Consider the following 25,305-nt stretch of genomic DNA (forward strand, 5'->3'; position numbering starts at 1 on the left):
ACAGCATCATGAAAATTCTAGCTCCAAACCATCCAATTAACAGAAAAAAATGAATTAGCTCAAAAGCAAAGACAAACGTAGAACATTTTCCCTCTCTCAAAACTGATATATTTGCTAAATGAAAAAGATCTGCTGAAGTTTTCATGTGGTGGGTTAATTTTTTATAAAAAATTATAGAAAAGCTTTTTCAGAGTTATGACAGCTGCATGTGAAATAAGCTCTCAGTATTGTAAAATGATCACAAAATTTTCTGTTCTAAACATAAAAAGCCATCTACCAATCTTTGCTACAACACGCAGATATTTTTACTCATCAGAAAAAGCTATTTTCCACAGAAAAGCTGTTGTTGGCAGATTGACTGTTAAAGCAAACCCTATCTATTCCAACCAAGTTACATAGGACATGAGGAAAACAAAAAAGACTTATGTGAACTAAATGAGCCATTTTATGCAACGTTGTTGCTTGAACTAGGTCCTAAGATAACCTCTACTTGTTTCTCACCAGGAGATTAAAGTGTATAAGTATCTTTCGATGAAAAAGAGAACAAAATCTTAAACGCTCAAAACTTTGTAATGGTAAAAGCCGGGTTTTTGCTTTATCTCTATATCAGAAAATATGGGCATTTTTACATCTAGATTGCAAGTACTCCATCTTCATCTTTGACACCTCTCCTTTAGAGAGCTGCAAAATTAACAAATGACCTTTCACAACTATATCCATATGAGAGTTCTCCATTCTTAAAAAGTACAAAAGAACAGACTGAGAGCTATAAAAATGAGATATTTTGTTTCCAGTGAATTCTGCAGTAAAGGTAGCAACAAACTAAAGCCATTGTTTTCTGCAGACATTAACTTGATGTACACAATTCATTAGCAGCTGCCACGCTGAAATTGACAGGGTAGCAGATTGAGTCAATCTGTTTATGCATGGTTTCTTAATTTTGGTTGCAACTGAGAAGGTTACTGTGCACCTGACAGTATTTGAAAGAAGCCATATCATACCCTAGTGGACTGTGGAGCTCTAAAAACTTACGTGTACTAACTCTGTACTGTGGTGTTAACTAGGTATATGGGTTTTGCTAGAGGTACTTCGTATAGGTCTTCCACTGTTCTTATATAGCCACAGCTCTTATTTGAATGAAAATCTTTTTAGAAATGAGTGGGTATGTGTGTAACATTTTAGGTGTGATGTTCTGGAAAGCAAGAGATAAGCGATGCATTTTGACTTTTCACATAAACTATTAATAACTGTAAGAAGGAAAACATTTCTACTGCATTAAATTATGTTCACCAAGCTGCTCTAAGTGGGTATTTCTCTGGTTTAATATTCTATAGCAAGTGCTGTAAACAACAGTTTTATTTTCTTACTGATAGATAGCGTCATAAACGTGAAGCCGCTGTTACTAAAGCTTGATTTTGGAAAAGACGACTGAAAAGTCTTGATAATCAGTTTATTTACTCTGACTTGAGAAATACTATAGAAATCCACATCTGACCTCCACAGTTTCTAAAAATAGTCATTTTTCTTCTACCAAGGAAGTTTCCTCCATTCAAAATCTTGCTTACCCAATGGAAGCCACACGTAAATATTTATTTGCTGCACATAGCCAAGGAATGGATAAAGAATAGAAAGTCAATGCTGTGCTTTCTGCCTGGTAGTTGCAGCATTTTTTATTCATAAATTCAATCAATTGAACTTATCTTCAAAGAACCTGTTCCCAGTTGCTACATTAAGTAACCAGTGGGCAAATACTGAAAGGTCAAGAGTTGCTTCTTTAATTCCTTGCCATGAACATTTACCAAGGCAAGTTATGCACATTTCCAAAATCAATCCTCAGTTATCAAGACATCTCAAGGAATCAAAGCAGTATGAGGGTGGTGTGTGAAGTATCATTTGTCTTCCTGTGGCATGACAAAATTCAGATCTGCCTGTTCTCTATCGGAGTATTAAATTTTGTTTACATGAGACAAAAATATTATTTACCTGCAAAAGTGCTATCATATCAATTTACTGAAGCCCAAAAAATATCGTCAATTTTATTTTTTGGCAAGGTCTCTAATTTGTTCTGAACACCTTTTAAAATTAAGACAGAGCCTAGGTATCATCTTCCAAGCTTTATTGCTTTCTTTGTATAACTGCTAGAAAATAGTTAGCAAGATACACATGGAAATATAAACAATATATTCTGTATTTTCTTCATTTTGATTGGCACCAGAACCAGTACTGAACATCCAGATCTTCAGAAAACTAAAGCTGAGAAAACAGCTCAGTTGTCTTTATTGTGATAGTTTAGTAAGCATAGAGAATTTCATGTAAAGGAAAAAAACGGGGAATATAAGAACTTGCTAGAGTGCTGTAATTACACTTGCAGAGAAGCACAAAAGCAAGAGCAGCAAGCTACTGAAAACCACTAAAGTAGAAAATGCAAATGTTACTGCAGTGGAAGGGTCATGGCAGTAGAAAGTTAAATGCCTGATAAGAATTTACAAGACTCAACAATTACAAGGCAATTAAAAAAATTATGACCTTTGTACTTCCAAAAGTACTTTTTCAAAGGAGTCAAAATACAAAATTGCTTTTAAGTAACTGTACAAACTGCAACCCTGTATTTTTCAACACAGACATGATATTGCACTTACCAACTGGACTGGTACCAGCTCCATTTGGCACTGTGAGGTCAGTTGTCCCCAGCATTGCACCTAATAATAATTTAAAAAAGAAAATGCATTGATACATTAAAAACTTGTTATTCTTTGTTGCTGTTGACCAGTTGTTTTAAACAAAACATAAAGATAGGGTAAAAAAGGTAACAGTACTGAAATCCTACCTGCGTTGCCAGTACTCGGTGGTCTCTGAGGAGCCCCAGGTGATACGTTCCGATGCAGGGTGGTCTGCGGTGGGGAGAGCATGGTCGTGTCTGTTAAGGATGAACTGGCTGCCAACGATGGGGATACGAGGGAACTTCCTGGGTTACTGTAGGTTAAAGTGTTGGGATTGGACACTGGGACCGTAACCGACATCGAGAAGTTCTGAGCAGGCAAGCCAGGCTGAAGGAAAGGAGATGAGGAACACAAGAGACGACAACGTTAGCATTAACCATATTTGCAGAAAGAGCACATTATTAAAACACACATGAGAAGTTTGCCAAGAATTACTGAAGTAAAAAATAAAAGTTAATTATGTTAGTTTTGAAACTCTAATTCATTAATCATACAATTTTAAAACATCCATTTGTTGTGGATTCTGGTGTTGAAATATCATACGTCATATAAATACAGTTCCAGAAGAATTACTCATAAACTTAAAAATACCGAGAGGAAGTTCACATACAACAACCTGAAGATATTCATATAGCTCAAAAATACAACAAATTCATCAGTTAATTTGGATTATTATAAAGCCACAACAAGATAAATACGTTGACAAATTAACAAACTGTTACATCTTCAAAATGTAAGCATAAACATGCACATCATAAAATAGTCAAAGACAAAAAAGAATAGTTAGTAATAACATTTTCTATTAATAACCTTGCCAAAATTTTGCTTATCTCAAAATTTTTTCAACACACTAAAAACATAAACAAATCTTTAGAAATTTACGAACTTCAGTAATTTAGCCATTTCAATTGGTGTTATTCTGAGCTGTTCCACAAATCCCTGCTTTAATAGTATCTTTTCTGCAAAACTTTTTATTCTAATTTTTACAGCATTATTCAAAAGGCAACTATTTTTCTCAAGCATATATGTTTGTTATTCAACAAGTATTTGAATCAAAAGCTTAAATGCCTGCCCATCTATGGCACTCATTTGGTTATGACTAACTTCTTCGGCCTTTGTCTCATTCCTATCCTTTGACAGTGATGTGTTTCTGAAACAAAAGCGACTATTTTCCTTCACAACTCTCAGAATAACTTGAAACAAAACCATAACAGGTACACGTTAAGGATAAATAAAGAAATCATTGGAATTTGTTGACAAAGATAATAGTTCAGATTTAGAGGTCATGTAGATGACAAACATTCATGACCCAGCAAATATATTCATCAATATATACTTTGTCATGTGCAGCTTAAAATTTACTTAGAGCGATACTTCTGAATGACAATTTTGAAAACATCTGAAATACAAGAAACTACACTAATGAAAAAAAGCACACTGTATTTGACACAAGAAACAAAACCTCTTACTAGTGAGAACTAATCGCAGTGTCCATACTGAAGCATTCTTCAGAATTATCAATTTTTGGCACAGATAGAAACAAAAAGTAAAGCACAGCAACGGAACGGTGGCAAAACATTCACAGTATCTAACTAATAACAAGCTGTGCTGATACCTGTCTTCATGGGAAACTACTTCAAGAAACTGTTTAACATCTGTAAAATGGATGTTTTTACACAGCATGCTGTTAAGTAACTCAAACTGAACTCGAATAGCTAAAGTATGCTTAAAACAATGCATACAAGTTAACAGTTGGAACATTTTTCTATAGGTTTCTCAATATAGAAGCTATAAATGACTGCTTCCCCCCACACCTTACAGTAAGGGCTGCATCTGCCCATCTATGGTACGCATTTAGGATGACTGAATTCTTCATGCTTTGCCTCATTCCTATCCTTTGACAGTAATACTGCACTAGAGTGAAAGAAACCACGTACGTATAGAAAACCTGTAAGTGTTGGAACCAGGACCATTACAGGTACAATCTAAACTATAAATATAGAACCACAGAACTAAAAAAATAACATTTCCCTTTTATTTACATCAATATCAACATGGAGAATTTAGGCTACTCATTAATACCACCAAAAATCAAGGGAGAGCAATTTATCCGTATCACACCAAGAGATGAAGCCTAAAGATGCCTCAACACACAAGTGTTGGGTATCAAAAGCTTCAAAACAATGTGCAAATAAGAGATACTGACTGTATTCAAGTATAAAGAACTTGCTAAAAGAACTGATGCTAGGTGTCATGACTGCCAGTTTGCTGTTAACTTCACAGAGATGGTCTTATTCCTGTGAACAATGAAATCATTTTCACTATCAGCAAGTCATTTAGGGACACGCTATCCAATTACCCCAGGGTCTGTGCCAATTAACGTAGCCAGTCCATTTATTTTAATTGCTACAAGATTTGCAACGTTAAAAAATTCAAAGGCAGTGGCAGAACCCCATATAGTTTTCTTAGAAAATAATTCACCTGTAATACTCATCGTGTACACCTCCACGAGGAACATTTAACTTTTACACTACTGTTATCCCCAAGTATGTCTCACCTAAAAGTACTCCTGCACTAAGTCTTCCTTTTGTCTTTGACCCCAAAATTGAAGGGGAGGTATGAAACTCAGGAGAACATGAACAATCTGTCCAGTAAACACATGGAGTTCAGACAATGACAAGGCTCATTTTTTAATTAGATAACATTAAAATGAAAAATGATGCCCTGATCACACTATAGAATAGGAGATTATATCCTTCCAGAGTAATTGAGTTATGCCTACAAATGGGTTAGACACTTTACAAAATTTTCAAAAGATCTTTCAGCATGCAAGAAAGTTCTCTGTTGCAATTGCAAGACAATACTAATCTTTTTGAGTATCCCATTGTGCACTAATCTTCACCATTAAACAACTAAATACCCTTCTAAACCCAGTATTCAGCAAAGTAAGCTCCACTGATTTAATAACAATATTGTACAACTCGATTTGTCGGCTTGTAACATACTGTGAAGTCTTGATCAGACAGGAAAAGGGCTATAAGATGCAAATAAACTAATCTACACCCCAGAATAAATACAAAGTATTTTAGGCAGAATCAGGCAACACAGCTAAGTTCCTGAAATTTGGAAGTGTTACCTCATGTTGACAAGGTAAGAAAAAATCTGTGAGCATAAATGAGAAGCTAGAAATACAAGTTCTTCTTTATTTCTTAAGATAAAATGTAATCAACAAGATCAAATATAAACACCTCATTTTTTTCCCTCACAAAAATATGCATTCCCTTCTCAAACCAATATACTTTACAGCTGTAAGCAACATCTGTGAAAATTCTCATGCATGTAATAGAAGCACAAACCATACTTAAGTACTCACTGCGATTTTATGATTCCGCATCATATTATCAAACTCTTCATTAATTTTTTTATATTTTTCTTCTGTATGTGGCGTGAGCACATATGAAGTGTCAGGGTCCGGGCTGTCGCACCCTCTGTGTTCCTTCTTGTTCAGAGCCTAAATAATGAAGTTAATAAAAAGGATCAACAAATAAAAAGTAGAGATAAAATAAAAGTACTTACAGGGCCTCGCTTGAAAATAAAATCACTATCTTCATTTAGTTTGCTGAATCTGTCCTCCGATAGTGGACTGTGCTCAAAGTAATCGTCAGCATCAGGGCTCTCACAACCATTAAGGCCTTTCTTTCTTAAGGTCTGAAATACAATTGGAAAATTCACATACAAATCATACTAACTTGCCAAGATCTTTTGTACACTACTGAATCAGTTAAGAGCCACTGAAACTACACGAAATTTTCACAGACAAAACTCAATAGACAAGCTTAGTCTTTCAAAATAGTGGCAAAGTATACCAACAGAAAAGATTCATTCAGAGGCAGACTCTCCCAAGGTGCCACCTCATACATGTAGGTAGCTTTAACCTAAAACCACTTCACCTCGCCAGCGTTCTTTGCAAAACCGCTTTAGACACTGGCTGACAGAGTACAGTTGCCTGACATACAAGGAACATTCAAGCCTACAGGAAGGGAGTTAAAGTCCACACCGGTAATTAAAAACCATCTTAGTGTTTGCTGGATCTTTAGTGAATTGATTTTCACATCCCAATTGTAATATTCACATTTTAAACAGCGTACAGTTCAACCTCAGAGATACAATTGCTGATTTTTTTTTCGTTTGAATTTAGTGACTGTATGACATTAATATATGTAACACTCGGTTTCGGTGGTTTACAAAGGCAGGATTTTCCTGCACTGCAGTCATCCTGCATGGTAACAAGAACTGAAAAAAAAAGTATAAAAAGAAATGACATAATCCCGCTCCAAAATGACTTAGTTTGCTAAATATAAGCTTTTTCAGACTCCTTCACTCTAACTTGATGCAACTGCTTTGTGGGGTACTTCCTGTTTTCTGATGGAGAACTTGCATCAACATCCCCTCGAAACAGGACTTGTCTACAATCTAGGCATTGCAAATAAGCTGCCGAGAAAGGATGTGAAGCTGCAGCTCTTGGGGCCAAACAATTAAATAACATGTGTGTTCCTTTTTGTCCTTTTCATCCTACTATACCATCAGAAATTTCTAAGGATTCATTTACAACAAAAAAGATTTCAAAGGCTAACCACAGAAACATCTTAAATGTTTTAATAGAAATTTAATGGGGAAGGCAATCTACATTTTTCAATAAATCCACATTAGCAGTATATAAGGCAGCAGTGGGACTACAGAGGCACAGGGGTAGGGTCCTTTTGCTGGTAAACTGATTTCTATGAACTTTGCACTAGGAGACCCCAAAGAATCGCAATCTGCAAGCTGACATTCCCAGCACCGTAAAGAAATTCCAGTCATTTTCCCGTAGAAGCTATGTTTCCATAACATACCGAATCTTAGAAAAAACAAAAACCTGTTTTAGTTTCAGCTAGAGCAACCATCAGCATTTTTGTTCAAGTGCTATCTTTAATTTCTAGTACAAGCACACAAAGCTTTCTTACTGCTCCTATCTGTGCAAAACCCTGCCCAGTCCTACTTCAGCTTTAAAGCAGTCCCTAAATCCAGTTACGCTCCCTGAAATCCTTTAATATCACAGGTCACCCTAAGCCCTAACTCCTTCTCAAGTTTCTTGGCTGGCTCGGTGTATCCCACACAGCCTCTGGAGCCCCACACGCCACCGCTCGAGCGGAGCAGCACGTGGGGCGAGCAGGTGGAGCTCCCCCAGCACCTGCCAGGGCACCGCGGGCGCCCTGCAGCCAATCCCCTGGGCACCGATCCGGCCGTGGCCATACAAGGGCCGGCCGCTCAAGGTCGGGGCCCCGTCTCCCTCCCAGCCCTTCCTACCAAGTCAGGCTGCCAGTCTGCTACACTTCGCTATCAGGAGGGAAAATGTTAACACGGGGTAATCTGCATCGCACTTAACCCCCACAGCCCAGAGAGCTCTAAATAGAATCCCAGTAGGTCCTCGCGCAGTGCTCAGCGCAGAGCTCGAGGCACGGTTTGGATATTATATGGAAAGATCTTGCAAGAAATACACAGCAACCATAGCATGGGACTTTAGTTGACTTCACATCCCTGGATAAAAACATTAGAGCGATTTTAAGTATCACAATATGAGGGGTTTGTTCATTCCCCCTCCTAAAAAACAACTGAGTGAAAACCTACATGTAACGCTGCCGACCCTATAAAAATGCTACTCACAGCTCTAATCCAAAGGAACGCATTCAGTTAAATGCAAAAATGCATCCTTCCTCTTGGCAATCAGTTATTTTTATTTTCACTAACAATGGGGTTAACTTTGCTTTGACTCATGAGGAAGGAAAATGCCTCAGTGTCTCCTGATTACGATTCTGGAAACCCTCACTCCAGATGGGGTTCCTGTCATTGTGGCAGGATTTAAGCCAGGGTTTGCTGTTACAGATAATAAGTCTGGGTCTGATAGCCAAAGCTCTGTCTCCTTATCGCTGAAACACGAACTGTCGCTTTGAGGACCTAACCATAAAAAGGCTGCTTGCTTTATCGCGGCCCGGGAACACCACAGCCAAGCATTTCGGCTCCGCGGCTGTACGAGCAAGGGGAATGCTGTCATCTGTTCGCAGGGCCAGGCGAAGCCTGCACGACACAGCCCAGCCACAGCTCCTGCCCCGAGAGCACGGGGCCAGGGGAGCCAAATTCCACACGCGAGTGCCGCCTCCACCCTCTCTCAGCGCGGTAGCTCAGGTTTGTCGGTTCTCCAGTGAACGCAAATAACCTGCCCTACCTGAGCTATTTCCAGGATGTCATCGTCGTGAGGACTGAAATTTTACCAGCTCTGCAGATAAAAGAAATCGTGGGGGGGGGCATACAAGCTAGTGAGACTGAGTAATATTGCCGTAACAAAGAGTTTCATTTCTCTGCTGTGATACGGCAAACTTTTTTTTGTAAGTAAAATCAGACACAATAAAATAGAACATAATTTTCTTCCTACCGAACGCTCACTGCAATTACCCTCCGGTGTTAAGCCTTATTTTGCAGATCAGTTAGAGGAATGCACAGCCCTTGGAGTTAAGTTGCAGTACTTTCTACTTCCTTTAAGACTTGTCCAAAATTACTGGAAATTGTTCCAACATGTTTGCCAACACACTACGTTATGCCCTCAGTCACTGAGATTCTGCAGCTTTGATGTCAGACTGCCTGAACTAACGGATGAGGGAAAAGCGTTGATTTTTCTCAGAAAAACACATAAAGCAAATATTTAAGAGGAACCGAGGCAGGTATGAAATCTTCTTAAAAAATAAAAAATAAACAAAAAAAAATAAACAACATAGTTGTGTTGTATATGAAGTTACTATACAAATGCAACAGGCAGCTGAGGTAGCACGGGTACTGCAGAACAACCTAGAGGTTTTAAATTGCTTTTGTTCCACTGTGTAGAACAGAGATATGCAAATGTAATAATTATTAGTCTTATATTGATTTTTTTTAAGGCAGAGCTTAGCAGGCGTTGTATGAGAAAGGTTGGACTAGCAAAGAAAGGCTTAACTACTATATTCAAGCACCCAGTACAAGAGCCCCACTGTTCTCCTAACCCCTCCCACCCCCACAAAGAAATTTTAATTGCTCTGCTTTTTGTTAGTTTAAAGGAAGAATCATGCCTCTGCAAGAAGCATCTAAGGAACAGAAGGGCTTCCTGCAAAACAACAACAAAACATAATTAGCTTCTCTCTACAAGTCAACACATCTTCTACTTAAACCGCACTGCAAAGCGTACAAAAACACCAGTTATTTCTGGTGTGACCCCTGCGGGTGCAAAGACGACTCGGCCGTCACAGGGTGACCACCTCCTGTCACAGAAGCTTACACCGGCTCAGTATCAGCAGGTCATCAGCAGGGCTGGAAAGCAGAAACTGAACTGACAGGTACAGATTACTGCTACCAGAAAGTCAAAGGGCAACACCTAACTGTCCTCTTCTCCATGAAGATAATGGTTTTTATGTCTGACTCTGAAAGGAAGAGTTGCTGATGGTCAGAAAGCACAAGCAGCATGTTTTGTGCTCTCACCCGAACTGCGGTGAAAGGGCCAAGACTTCTGGTAGCAGTGATCTGGGCTCCTCACCAGCTCCGCTGGCAAAACTGCAGAGAAGTTGGTTATGTTAATTGTCACCTCAGGAAGTCTTTTTCTGCCTTAAAAAGGCAGAAAAGTAGGAGGACCTGAAACTCAAAAAGCGTTACGAAGTGCAAAATAAAAAAGTCCATTCAAAAAAGTTTTCGCTGTTGGGTTTCTGGTAGCCTACTAATATTACAGAAAGGAAATGTTTCTTGCTATCAGTTCATCAAGTCAACTGCTCCATTTCTGCACTTACTATTGGAGCTGGCCAAACAGAATTTTTGCTGGTGTTTCATCCCAAACCATGAGGAAAAAACATTTCCAAAGTTTTTACTAAGATTGAAATGATAAAAATGATTTCCTTTGGAAAAGGCAAACCTTTCAAATAAAAATAATGGCTAGTTCTGTTTATGCTGTTTCAGTACAAGCATGGAAAAGATGTGAAGCAGCACAAAGTTGGAGTAAACACTTGATTAAAAAATGTAATTCTCTAAGTGTAAGTATTCCTCAGGCATGAAGTAATGGAAGAGGCTCCACTAGTACACTTCTAAATATCACTGCTGCTTTAGTAAGCATCAACACCATGGTTATCAGAAAGGATAACTGATTACACAGTTCCCTGATGCTCCAGAGAGAGCTGCCGTGCAATAGCATGGAGGGAGAAGGCACTGCTGGCACTTGCATCAAAGTCCAAAGGCTCCTTATTCACGATGCAATTGTCAGCACTCAGCTTCTGTGCAGGAAGGACAGGACTGAGCAGCACTCTGTCATCTGTGATGGGAAGAACCAGGAGATCCAGAGGTGAAAGACTGAAGCTGCAACCTCACACCAATAAAATGCAGAAAACAGTAACATCAGCCCACATTGCAATAAAGCTTTTCCTGTCAATGTTCAAGAACATCAAAAAAATCGTAAAATAGAGAACTGAGGGTAACTGAGCTATTCAGCCATACCACAGCCTTCAGGATCAGTCCCTCACTCCATCTCTGCAGAAGATTATAGAGATCCATGCTTTAAAGGCACTTCCCGTGCTTTAAGGGAACTGCTGAAATGTCTGTGGGTGCAGTTTGACAAGGTGACAGAACAACTTACTGCCACAGAAAGGCCATGATCCTAGATATAAGTCTTAAGCCAGCTCTGGCATCTGTTTCAGCCTGCAGTGAGCCATCTTCTTTCTTCACTAGAACAACAGAGTTCTCCTTGGCCATTCTCTAACTTATTTTTGGTAGGTTTGTTTTCAGTTGTCATAGCAGGAATAAACGGGCTGAGCACCAGAGATGCAAAGTAGGCAGAGGGGATGGCCTGTCCTCTCTGGCAGCTGCAAACCATTGTCCAAACCCATCAGGGGTAACAACAACCTACTAAAAAGCCCCACCTTTTTTCTGAGATATTCATACACAAAGGAAAAAGGAATAAAAAAAAAAAAAAACAAAAAAAAAAACATGGTCACAGCACCAGACTCCCACCCAGTTTTCATTCTTATTACATGAAACATCTGAGAGGAAAAAAAAAGGGCATATTTCTTGCATGCAGTTCACCTTCCTGCAGCAGAGAGAGCTGGGCTAGCGAGAACAACATAAATCATTACGGACTTCACATAGAGCAAAACAGCAAGCTGAAAGCATGACAACTGCTTTGTTATTTGCTTCGTATTACATGCTACTGCCAAGGAGCTGAGCCTAAAACCAGGCTGAATTTCTTCTTTGATAACATGAACTATTTCACTCCTCTCGCCCTGAACAATACTGCTGTGTATCACCCTTTACATATCACCGTTTCTCCCCTACTATGAGCAGTATTTTTAGTCACTGGAAACTATTTATAGTTTTTAAACTTCCTGCAGGTCACTTGGCTTCAGAAGTAACATTGTTTCGTTTTTCTCCCAGGTAACAGCATGGCTCCACAAATTCAAGGCTTGACCCAGAAATACTGGATATAGAAATTTTGCCACTCTCTAAAATAAAAGCAGGAGGGAACCTTAAGTGCAGCGAAGTGAGCAGCCGGAGAAAAATACTTAATTCAACTCAGTAACACTGTTTAGCATGTGAAGTTCATCAACACAGTCTCTGTAGGCTTAAATTTCTATTTTTAAAAAAATTATAAAATCATAGAAAAATTAAGGTTGGAAAAGACCTTCAAGATCATCTGGTCCAGCTATTCCCCCACCACCAATGTCACCACTAAACCATGTCTCTAAGCACCACGTCAAACCTTTCCTTGAACATCCCCAGGGACGGTGACTCCACCACTTCCCTGGGCAACCTGTCCCAATGCCTGACCGCTCTTTCTAAGAAGGAACGTGTCCTAATTGTTTTAACTGTTGCAGAGTAGTGCTCTTTGTCCAACTCTTTGTTTAAATTGTTGAAGAGTAGGGACATGACGTTTCCATTTCTCCACTCTCCACGAACATCACCCAACTGCCAGGACTTTTCAGCTACGATGGTGAGAGGCTTGGCAACATCATCAGCCAGTTCCCTCAAGACCCTGGGATTCACGTCATCTGGTCCCACAGACCTGTACCGGTTTGGATTCATCAGCTGGTCTTGAATGTGCTCTCCACTTACAGCGGGTGGGACTTTCTGGGGCTGGCTCCCCCAGGCCATTTGGCTTGCCAGAGAGAAAGGCTGCCCCACGCAATCCTGCCTCAACCCATTTTTCTTCACATCTCCAAGGATTAGAATCTCTTGTTAACAAAACAAATTACATGTACTGGATTGTTTCGTGCATTGTTTACTGACGTTGTGAATCTTCCTCTGGATCTCTTAATATTCTCAACTTCAACTATGTAAGCATCTGCAAATTTCATCACAAAGCTGTTTTCCTTTCCTTTGCGTTAGGAGGCTACTCAAATTCAGCTCTAATGCCGTTCTTCCCAGTACTGCAGTCACTTTTCAATTGCATTTTGTTCTGCCATCCAATTTCACATTCTAGTTATAGCCCCAAATAAATACATACCAGAGCAGCACAGTAAAAAAAATAATCAGTAATGCCCAGCCTTCTAAACTTCAGTGCATAAGAAGTCCAGTTAGATTACAACCACCATTTTTACAAGCTAAACAACTTGGAGAGCTCCACTTTTTAACAAAGAAGGGCTCACCAACCTGTCTGGCAAGCTCCCCAACTAAAATAATGTATACTAAGAAAAAGCTGAAAAATTTATGCACTCTACTTTTAGTCAGCTCAAATACTATTTTCCGTACTTGTGCTCAATTAGTAGCAGTATTATAACTGTTTAAAAAAATATCAAAAGTAAATAATTGACACTATGCAAAATATATCTAGACATCAACAATTCTGAGTATAGCACATCATGTTTAAGTTTGTTACAATTATTTTAATTCCTCAGCCAAATATTATGTTAGGAAAAATATTTTAAGGATTAATTACTTAATGCAAGGTTTTAAAAACCAAGAAATCGGAAGCCTGCAGAGCAACAGGCTGTAAAACATGAGGGAGAGCTCTGTAGACAATGCTCTATGTTCAGTTTTAGGCAAAGGTATTCATCATTTACAGACACAAAATGTTCATGACTTGAAATTTTATCAGTGTCCCTGTTATATTCCACTCTAAGAAAAGACAGGGTCTTGTTTCAAATGTTGGAGCACTTCCAGTATCTGGCAAATTTTAACATGTATCCTTAGCTTGCCAAACATGAAAGCTAGCTGTCAAATTCCTCCGAGATACGATAAAGATGGCACTCAGGATTCAAACTCTCATTTATATAAAATAACACATACAAAAGGTTTTTAGACTTGATATGGTATGAAGCTTGAATTCTGCTTTGAACCATCTTTGCTGTGAAATATTATTTTAAAATAGATAAACCACCAGCAATTACTGAATAACAATTTTACAGGCTGTAAAATCCACTCCTCTCGCTCACCACCAGAATATTACACAATGCACTGGAGCAGTGAGGAAGGGAAGCTCTGAAATCCTGTTTAAGATTTTTGAGAAATTTTCAGCGAACTGTGGACTTTATGATGCAGTTACTCACCTACAGAAGCAGACGGATTGCTCATTCCTAAATGAAGTGCTTAAGGCTTAAAATGATTAGTAATCCATTAGTATTGATAACACTGTTTCCTCTGGGAAAGCTAAGCTAGGGTCTCAGTCTGATACCTGATGCATTTGTCTTTGTTTCACTTTCTAAACACTGTAACAGATTATTAAATCATATACTGCTGAGCAAGTTTTCCTTTTACCTGTTTTACAGAAGGTACCTTCAACTAGAATTTTCCACTGAGGAGTACTAAATCGACAATCTAAATCAATCTTAATCTTTTTACTAAAACCAAAAGACACAAAGCAGGATCTATGCTAGCCTTCAGGAAGCAGAAACTATTCCTTAACTTACAAATTAAAGGCATTCCATAGACCTTTCAAGTAATGATGTCTGCAACAAAACAGAGTAAAACCAAACAAAATCCAGTTCTATCTGTAAGAAAGATCAGAGAGTGTCTACCTATATTTTATGGTACAGAAGGGCTATTTTCAACCCTTACTCAAGTGATAGCATGTGTATGTACATATGCATCCTCCCATGTATACCTGTCCGCATACCTACAGGGGTTAAAGCAGCCCATCAGCATGGCAGTTCCTGACTGAATGCCTCCTTTCAGTAACACCATATTGCAGATAAGTCCTATGGAACATGGAGAGTTTCCAAATGCAACAAACTCAGCTGCATAATTCACTTCGGAGTCTTTCAGAAATTCTTCAGGAAAAATATTATCTACTACTCTGCTTGCAAAACTTGCTTAGTGGTTTGCTAAGAAAATCTTCCAGCTCTCGTACAACCCAATGACCATGAGCATACAAACCATGGGTTTCTTACAGCCAACTGACCTATACGGAAATGTCAAATTGCTGCTTCAAGCAGTTCACGTCCTGAATTTCTCTTTACAGCTTGAAAAGTAGAAAGGAAAACAGAAACTATTTCAAAGGCTTGGTGCTCAAGATAAATTAGTATTATGAGAACAGTAACTAACACACGAATAGCATCTACTTCCAATAAATATGTTTGGTAGAGTCGAAGTATTCATAAAATAATTCAAATACCATTCACATGTAAGATCATAGCAACTGGATACACTACTGTCTACCAGAAGCAGCTTTGTTTACCTTTACTAGTGGTACTGGGGTTAGGGCAAGGTGTATGAGCTTGATCTAGCAGCATTATCCCAGCTCATAATACTGCTGCAAAATGTTTACAAGAAGTCAGCAAAACAATAAAGGTGAATAAAACAACAGGAAACGGGTACTTGAAAACACCAACTGAGATAAATATTTACAACAGGAAGCAACGAACCTCTCTGCAAATAAAGGTGCCAAACAGATGTATTTCTATTCTTCCTAAACTAAACTAATTACAATCTAGGCTTTTAAGGCACATAAAGCTGAAGTATTTCATAACTCATGCTGAATACTGAACTTCTCTGTTATGTGTCAAAGGAATATATTCTATGTGCCTTTCCTTGCATTCACTTAGTGAATGATTCAAAAGCAAAAGCAACTCTTTTGAAGACTGTGCCCACAAAACCTGGAAAGGAGGAGAATATGGATGCAGAAATTGGATCTACCGAGGTAGAGAGAAAAGGCTGAATAGGAATCAGGGATAGTGAACTCTGAGTAAGCTTCACTCTGCCTTGTGTAATTAATGTCAGTATTGAGCGAAGACTGGCTTGGCTCTGGCATACTTGATTTTATTATTTTATTTTTATTTTTTAAATAGTCTGCAAACATCACATTGTAAATCAATGCAAAAAAAGAGCAGGGCTTTAAATATCAATTTGTACAGTTAGACAATCTTTAGTGGGCCAATGTTTAGGAACTTAAAATATCTTCATAATTTTCCCAATAAATGTAGGAGTTCTTATTAAAATGACATTAAACACTTTCTGTTGAAAGTAACTGACTGATGTAATTCCAGAAAAAAACATCATTTATATGTTAATATTCACACTATCACAATTTAACTAACTGATATTCCGTAGTCTCTACTACAAATGACGTAAATGCAAGCTTCCATGTGAAATACTGGATTAGTGATGTGACATTATGAAGATATCATAACTATCACCAGTAAGTCACAGAAAAGCCATTACAGACATCATGCATACTGCCTCGTAAGTATTTTGAAGAACAAGAAAGATACAATACAAAAAAAGTCCATTAGCAGATTGATAGGTCTGTACCACAACAACTACCACCACAAATACTTCCTCTGTTCAACTGATAAAAACATTACTAAGCAGAACACATGTGGTGAAAGGATCAGCATCGAGTCCTCTGCTCGGATGAGTGTCAAGAATCTTACAGCCTAGGTGGGCGACCCTACTTTCAGTAAAAACACTATGGGCAAACCACAACCACCATTATACAATGAGAACTCTCTCATCACAGCCGCATCTCAGTGTAGGTGAGTAGGAGGTTAGATGAAAGAACCAACACCCAGACCAATTTGTCTTGGAGGGCTACAGACTCGCCCAGCTCTCTTCTGCAGAAGCACCATCAGTTAAAGGCCCAAACATTAAAACTGTTCAAAAACAATGTGTTAGAAGCTTCTTCAACAGAAACACAGCACATCAACATGCTGAGCTCCAAAAGGAAACAAGCAGTAAAGCATCCTATAAATGACACTCTCCCTCCTCTTTCAGGGTTTGTGCTAAAACAGTTTGATGAACACCCATGATCAAGATGTTGGCACTTCTGCTGTCCCTTCTGCAAGGTGGTTAGTCAGGCAGATTGGCAGGGTTGACAGCTGAACACATGATCAAACTGTCATACCCTTGAGCTTGAAAGTCAAAAGCTGGGGCTGCGTTAACCCTACAATCAAATCGAGAGCATCTTCAGAAGGAATAGTCATTTACCTTACTGTAGTTCCAGGTGATGCACTGTTCTGAGACCTGCTCTTTGCATGCACAGCTTGCCCGAAGTCACTCTCTCGAGTAACGGATGCCACAGTCCCCGCTTTGAAAATCGCCAAGTACAAATCTGCTGTTCTAACTAGCAACACAGAGCTTCAGAAACACCGAACCCTGCAGCAGCACAAGAGCTGCAGAATGCGTAAGACAGCACAGCCTGAAGAACTTGTTAATACAAGGTAGATAATTATGTCTGAGTGTGATTGCCTGCATGAACTCTGGCACTAATGAGTAGTGAGAAGCTGCTGATTCTCTTGCAGGTGCTTTTCAGTCCTACTTAACACAAAGTCACCAGAACAGCTGAACCCAGAACCTCATCTTGGATGCGTATTTTGAAAGCAGTGTGGGGAACTGGACTGTGCGCGCCCACCCTATATATTAAAAAAATTATAAGAAATTCTTCAAACACTGCAAAAGACGCCCGGAAACAAAAACAAAAAAGTCACTTTCACAACATGAATTTCTCTATTTTGAATTTATTTGTGAAGGTCTAAAAAGACCTCTATTTAAAATTTGTAAGGGTTTGTAAACACAGCATTCTTGTAAAGAATGTCTTAAATCAAGCTACATTGTAAATACCAACAAAATTAAATCAGTAAGAATACAAAGAGTAGCTAATGCTACTTCTGAAGTCAACCACTGACATTGAAAACAAGTTAGTGGCTGTGCACACTAATTTTCTATTTTTTTTATGCTAAAACACACTTTTTTTTGTTAAGAGATAAATGTAGTTCTTTTAACCCTATAAAACTAAATTTAATCATTGGTTTAGACACAAGGAAAGCATAGCTTTAGATTATTTAGAGGCAAGCCAGAACTTCTATAAAAAATTAAGCCTCTCTCACTTCTGGCAATTCTTTATATATCAGAAATGAAGGAACACAAAACAACGTTAACTAAGAATGATTTTTTTTTCACTGTTTTCACATTTTTTTTCAACACTGTTGACTTTCTTTCACTAACAATTTTTTTTTTTTTTTTTAATAACACCAATGTTATTCACTGGCATGCCCAAAGAAATTTCAGCAGGGCCAAGTAAGAATTAAAAAAAACATTCTACATATATAACAGAACAACTCCACCAGATGCAAAATACAGAAAAATTAATGAAATCAATAAACAAATTAAAAAAAAAAAAAAAAAGACTTTGGGGATTAAGTCTTGAATTTAATCTCCCAAATAAGGGGACAAGGAGGAAAGCAAGTAAACGACACCCCATTGTGAGAGGTAACTGCTCTGCTCAGCATGAAATATACCTATACCCACGTTAAAAGTAAGGATTTGCTACCTTGACAGCACGTTAGATTTTTCAAAGAAGCCATTTCTTCCTGAACCCCGAGTGGGAAATAAAACCCCAAGCCACACCTTGTTTACAAGTCAGGTTTACAGTAGACACTTCCACTCAGAAGAAGCAGACTCAATATGTGTATGTACACACATGTATTTATACATCCACATTTCTTGGTGACTCATATTCCAAAGCAGCTCAGTTTTTATGCATTTTCTCTCTTTTTAAGGTAAGCTAAAAGTTATTTAGTCCTTAACCATACATAAATCCTTCTGAATCACCTACTTAAGATGTCTCAAAGGCATTTGCATGCTGCCTCCAAGTATTTCAGATGTTATATATGCAGTATAATTACATTTACATAATCATTTCGCAAATCAAGTCCAATAATGCCTACATCTTTTCAGCACCATGAACAGATTATCAAGTCATTTCCTTACTCAACTGGAACCATTTTTTAAGCTCCTTCATTCTTTTAAATGGATACCAGTTGTTTCCACAGTGCAGCTGAAGCTATCTGGAGACCAAAGCAAGTGGACCAAACAATAGTAACACAGTTAAAACATTCAAAGTACTCGTGTGTTTTTTTTTTGTTTTTTTTTTTTTTTCCCCAATAGCAAAATACAGAAGCCCAAATCCTGTGCCTAATGCATATCTAGATTGGATGGATCGGATATAAAGCAAAGTGTGAAAACTACTAAAGAAGAAGATCAGATCAATTAATTGAAAATCCTTCTCATTAAATTCTGCATATCCATGTGTGTATCCATGTACGTCTAGGTGCTATTCCCAGACCTTCTGTTTCATATCAAGCCCATGAACCCAGCACAGAAGTGCCATACAAATTATCCTTTAAAGCCAATTACTGCCTATCTGTCACTAGACAATTTCCCTTAATTTTCACACTACCAAGTGGCAGAGAATAGGACTATTGTCAAGTATACCATTGGTATATACAGAGCTAAACGTAAAATGAAATCTAAGTGCATAACATAAAATTCCAGCTATTCACACATCTTTGACTCTGCCAAGATGGCTGAAAAAACATATTTCTTATATAAGAACACAGAAAAGAATATAGGATAAAAACAGAGCATTCACATCTGCAATAAAATGTACAATTAAAAATGTACGGGTGCAGGGAACATATAAAAAAATCTAATATTCATTTAAGACATCAGTGCTCTCCCTCCTACTATGTTTTCACACAAACGTTCCAGCAGCAAGACGAGAGACCAAGCTCTGGGCATACAAAAGCAATTCCTATGCCAAAACTGAGCAGTAGGCAACTCTAAGGGGAAGATGTCTCATCAATTGCATTTTATCATTTACAATATCGCCATCTACACATTGCTGAAAACAAGCATCAGCAGATCTGTTTCTTCCCTTATACAGCTTCTGACCTGCCTGGAATTAGCTTTCTCCTCTACCACAGTAACAAAACCCCCGTCAAACGCCTCAGGAACACAGTGGGTCATAACGAGTTTCGCGGTGAGCCTACAATATAATAAACACTACCTGTCACATTCAAGGATGCAAATGAATTACTAAATGTTAACTAGTAACATAAATCAGCTGTAACTCCTTAAAATTAAATTAATTATGCTAAATTGGTTTAGGATATACTTAATGGTATTTAGTCTCTTTGTAATACATGTACATATTGGTTAAGTTGTATTTCCAAATAGGCACATTTTAGAAGCCATTTCATGTTCTTTCAGAATGTTTCTAAAACGGCTGGTGTTGTAACTTGACCTGCATCAGGCCACAACCATTCATTAATGGTGAAATTACATGAAGCACCGAGCTTTTGACAATTTGCTGCTGCTTAAGTACAGAAATCTTATTCTCCTCCTTCACATCCCTCCTCTCACACCCCTGCATACCCACATGCTGTACCTATCACTGCATCTGCTCCAAAGCAGGTCATATTCTCTGCTGAGCCAATTCAGTTCTGTTGCAAAGCAGAGAAGTAGGTAATTTTCCACATAATTTGTGAGTCACATCTGTTCGTGACCCCATCATAAGAATGAAACCTGTTCCTAGAAAATTTAAGATAATCTTTCTCCTTTTATCACTGGAATTTAAGTACAAACAAATAGGCATGGGAAGTTCTTATTTCAACGTTTTTTTTTATATATCAGGATAAGAAATGGAATAACAACTAAAAAATAGCAACACTTCATCATCACATTTTAGCTTTCCTTGTGTTTAAATCAAGAAAATTTATGGAGAAGGTTGTGGTTTATATTTACCGAAGTGCCTATTTTGGGTGCAATTTTAAGAAACAAAGACTTTGACTGTGATCTCTCTCTCGTATCTCTTCAATTTTTATTTTATTTCACAATATAGTCACATTTAGAATTTGGGTGAGTTTTGTCCAAATTGTGCTAAAATCCTAGATACAGCTATCTCCTATACTTCCGCAATGGTGAGACTCAGTAAGATACCTTCTGGCTGTACAATATTGTTAAATCCAGAGACCTGATAGCTGTAGAATTACCACTAAGTAACAACAGAAAAAATACACACTGAAAATAAAGATCATATGGCAAATATAAGCAGTAGAATAAGCCAACAATCTGGAAAACAAAATTAATACTGCAAAAACAGGAAAAGCGGTATTTTTTCTCTAAGAATCGCTATTTTTATGACCTTCTGAAAAAAAGATTGTTTTTCTAAATTAAGGAAAAGATGTGATTTACTTATAGTGGGAAGCAAACCATTCTACCCACGACTAAAATCTCCTAATTGCCTAAAGAACAACAGTCCATAGAACAAAGTTACCGACCAAATAGAGCAAATCTAAAATGCAATCAGTTGCAAAAATGAAACTGCAGAATCTCTCTCAACTACTGTACAACAAAGTTTTTATTCCTGGAATGCAACAGAGAAACAATCAAGCTACCTTAAATATATTGAGCTTATAAATATTTCATCCTACTGATTTACTTAACTTTGCCATCCAGAACACTGCCATGACCTTAGAGAACATTAAACAAAAAACAAAAAACAAACAAAAAAAAAAAAACCATATCCCACAGAAGTATACACTTCCGTCTTGGGCTAAATGACTTGGATTTTTTTTTTTTTTCTAAGAATGAAGTCTGTTCTTAGGAACAGACTAAAAGTACTCAAAAGCACTTTAATTCATTCTCCTGTTTTTCAAGCATAGTAGAAATCTCAAGTCCCTTACTAGTATAATACAATAAACCTACAGAAGCAACATTCTAAGCAATCTGCAGGTTTGCATATTCCCCCCAGAAGAGAAAAAAAATATGCACTTTAATACTGTCTGCCCTTTCTTATGTAGCTGCCAGGAGTCAAATACTTGACATCAGTTTGAATAAACAAATAAAATACAGGTGGCCTGGCACAGAAACAATTTTGGAAGAGGTTCCCATTCCTCAGGATGAGAAGCAGCACTATTTCAACAAATCATAACATAGCAAGTAAGGCCTGCAAAATGAAAGTCAGCCCGCCTGCATCCCTATCTCTAATCTGTCTGTCACAGGCAAAAGCTTACCTTCCAAGAATTAGGTTTTCCCTTCCTCTACAGTGGCTAACCTTATTTATACTAATCCAGTGACTAAAGAATACTCCTTCAACTCTTTAAAGCTTATATTATCCCTCTCAGTAGTACCCAAAGCTGAAGACAGAAGCTGGGGAGGTTTTCCTTCTGATCACAAAAGGCAGCTGACACTGAAGGCTAATCACTATTCCTAAATCACTCCTAACAAGTACTGTGTTTGTTTGGAGACAACTTCAGAATTTTAATGCAAGTCAGCCACCTGTTCTGGCCCATTTACAAGACTACAGGAGACATGACTCCTCTGAAACCCAGTCACAGTACAGAAAGATTCCAACTGCCAAGACAACCCCTGATTTATGCTGTACCTACTTTAGAAATTACATACTGTTATTATATAAAATACATACATACAATCTGAAATTGTATTTGAAGCACAAACACAGTAAGACCAGAAGCTACAACCTTTGAGCAAAAATATTCATGCTATTCTATTACTGCAGAAACCGGTCCTTTTACTATGTTCTAACAATGTTTTAACTGACATACAAAGCAACTGGACAACAAAATTAACTGTAATTGCAGTTTAGGTTGAGGTCCGCTCTCTAGACCTTATTTTTATTCTTAATATGCAATTAATTTGTTGTTTCCAAAAAACAACACCCTTCATATGCTATTTCCATTATCAAACTTGGTTGAAATCAGCTGGCGGGGGTAGATGGCAAATGGGAAGACAACATAGATTTCAAGACAATTTAACCCCTTAGAAAAATCAGACTGAAAACAGCAATTGACATTTTACGACAAGGTTTTCACGTTATTAAATACATTTAGTTAAAATAACTTAAAATACTATATTGTTCAATATTTGAAGCGTTAAGGAGATAAGAACACAGATCATCTTTTCAAATTGTTACCTCAACAATATCTGAGTTGGTTCTGCTTTCATGGGGCTCGTTGTATTCTGTGTATTTAAGTAGAACTTTGTCCATATCAGTGCTCGCATACTGAAAGAGTTTGTTAGAGCTGTTAAAAATGATGAGTGCTATTTCACAGTCACAGAGTACACTCAACTCATATGCCTTCTTCATTAATCCAAACTTCCTCTTTGTAAAGGTGACCTAGAGAAGAAAGAATAATAATTATTTTTTTCCAGATAAAATGATAAAGGACTATAATCAAGTATATAACTACCAAGAAGAGTCAAAGCTTGCAGGATCCTCTAACTTTATTTCCTTCTCTTTAACCAACATTATCTCCAGGTATTAAAACATTTTCTCCTGTGATGATTAGAGTTAGCCTCTGTCGGCTTTAGTTACTCACAACCTTGATTCTTTTAAGGGACAGGATGGAACTATCGTTTTGTCCTATTAGAACTGCTGGGTGAAAATAAACCCATTACAGATGATCACAAAAGGAGCATTTGCCAAACGGGGAAAAGGGAGAGGTATTTATTCATAAAAATTGCCATCATTCATGGAAGAAAGTTTTAAAATGCAGTCCTTTCACAAGATTTCAGTTACTTAAGGATATAAGAGTGTCAACGTATTTGATGTCAGATCAAATCAATGAAACCTGCTTTATGGATTTCTGAAGTTTATAAGGCATTTTTGGAATATGGAGGGGAAAATGCTGTGTATAGACACCTTAATGTATTTTTTTCCAGAGATTATGATCTTATACGTATTACTTCATTACTACCCATAATGCAAAATGCATACCATCCTTCTCAGTACGTAACAAGTCTCACAAAGGGATGCAGACAGATACCTGGGCTGTTAACACATAGCCACGGTACGAATGGAGGTAATAAACATAAGAGCTGGACAGATGAGAATATGGATCAGTTCTGGTTGTATCAGTACACTTTCAGGACGGATAGGAAGTGAGAGTGCCTTGTGTTCGACAGCAAGTCGACTCATGTCTGCTTGGCCAAGTTCCAGGCAATTTCCCATTGCTTTCCTTCTATCCCCTACTTATGCTCCACTTACTATACCATCAGTACTCTGCAGTATCCACTTTTTGTTCTTGCCTAGTAATACCGCATAATACTGAACAGATTATTTGACTGTCAGTTTTACACATCCCTGTTTCTAAAATAAGCACAATTCTCCCAGGGAACAATGAAGTTTAATGTTTGAAAGTACGCGATTATGATTCTGCACACTTTTAACCACGTAAAGACAGACATCATAACATATACAATGAAAACACATGTAAAACATGGTTTCCAGGACAAATAAATTCCTAGTGCGAGGAAGAGACCAAGTCTAAAAATAAGCCAAGTTACCATATGAGAAATGTGTGTGATTGTTGCCAAAGCAGTACTGTGGACTAGGACAAGCACAAACAAAGAAAGAAGAATCATTTGTTTATACTCATTTAAAACCACAGATTTCATTTTTAAGAAGCCTTCTTGGTTATTTCAATTTACACTAAGAACAGCAAGGAAAATTCTCACTTGTCTTGTCCCTTTCATATGAATAAACTTAAATACCTATTAAACTGTTGATTTAGCATTTATATTGGGCTTCCTTATAACATCCATATCATTCTACAAATATAATTTTCAACAGAGAAGGTTCTTTTTGTTTTCCCTCAATTTCTATGGCATACATATAAGAAAAAAATCATTTGAAATACGCTTACTATATGCAAGTAACTGGATGCCAATTAACTAAATCCTAAAAGCATACCTGGTACATACTGTGCATAGATTTGAAGTTTGCAACAAAACTTAGAATTCCTTGATTTGAGGGAAGGGCGAGTCATTACCTTAAGGGGTGCACTACTAAAGCACTGAAACCAGGCAGAAAAAACTCCCAGGGATTCTGTTGATCTAGTCTTGACCTCATTCTGAGGAAGCTAGTTTGAGATTTCAAAGTAAGTTTCAGGCAATGATCTAGTTTTTCCTACGTCTAAAAAATCAGTGCGAATTATAAAAAAGCAACCTTCTCTTTATTTCAGCTCACCCACTGACAGTCAAATCAATCCAATCGTTGAACAATGCAAGACAGTAAGAGCCAAAAAAGGTTCCTTTAAACATCTCTGTAGTTCCATGGAAGGAAGTTGAACAGACTAAATTTTTTTCCCATGAATGCAGTCAGACACATTATAACCCCAGTTCCACCTAGGTTTCTGTGCAGTGTTTCTGACAAAGAAACTTCTTGAAGACCACTAATCACAGCGCCTTGCGCGAGACCTGAATCATCTGTATTCAGATGAATATTTGCAGTAACATTTTTATTCAATCT

The 25,305-nt window shown here is 37.8% G+C and overlaps 1 protein-coding gene across 8 annotated transcripts in view; it reads right to left on the reverse strand.

Moving 5' to 3' along the window:
* The window catches only part of MEF2A (myocyte enhancer factor 2A), an 85,844-nt gene that overhangs the window by 22,794 nt on the left and 37,745 nt on the right, over window positions 1–25,305 (reverse strand). For 3 of the 8 annotated variants that reach the window (XM_084531892.1, XM_084531894.1, XM_084531893.1), the window contains exons 3-7: window positions 22,969–23,172; window positions 6,297–6,428; window positions 6,094–6,231; window positions 2,828–3,047; window positions 2,640–2,699 (exon numbers count right to left, since the gene is read on the reverse strand). In XM_084531892.1, coding sequence (XP_084388018.1) covers window positions 2,640–2,699; window positions 2,828–3,047; window positions 6,094–6,231; window positions 6,297–6,428; window positions 22,969–23,172 — 754 coding nt within the window. The remainder of the gene's footprint in view (window positions 1–2,639; window positions 2,700–2,827; window positions 3,048–6,093; window positions 6,232–6,296; window positions 6,429–22,968; window positions 23,173–25,305) is intronic. The other 5 variants (XM_084531896.1, XM_084531899.1, XM_084531897.1 and 2 more) reach the window with 2 other exon arrangements.

Source organism: Aythya ferina, assembly GCF_964211825.1.
Source record: "Aythya ferina genome assembly, chromosome: 11".
Classification (NCBI taxonomy): Eukaryota; Metazoa; Chordata; class Aves; order Anseriformes; family Anatidae; genus Aythya; species Aythya ferina.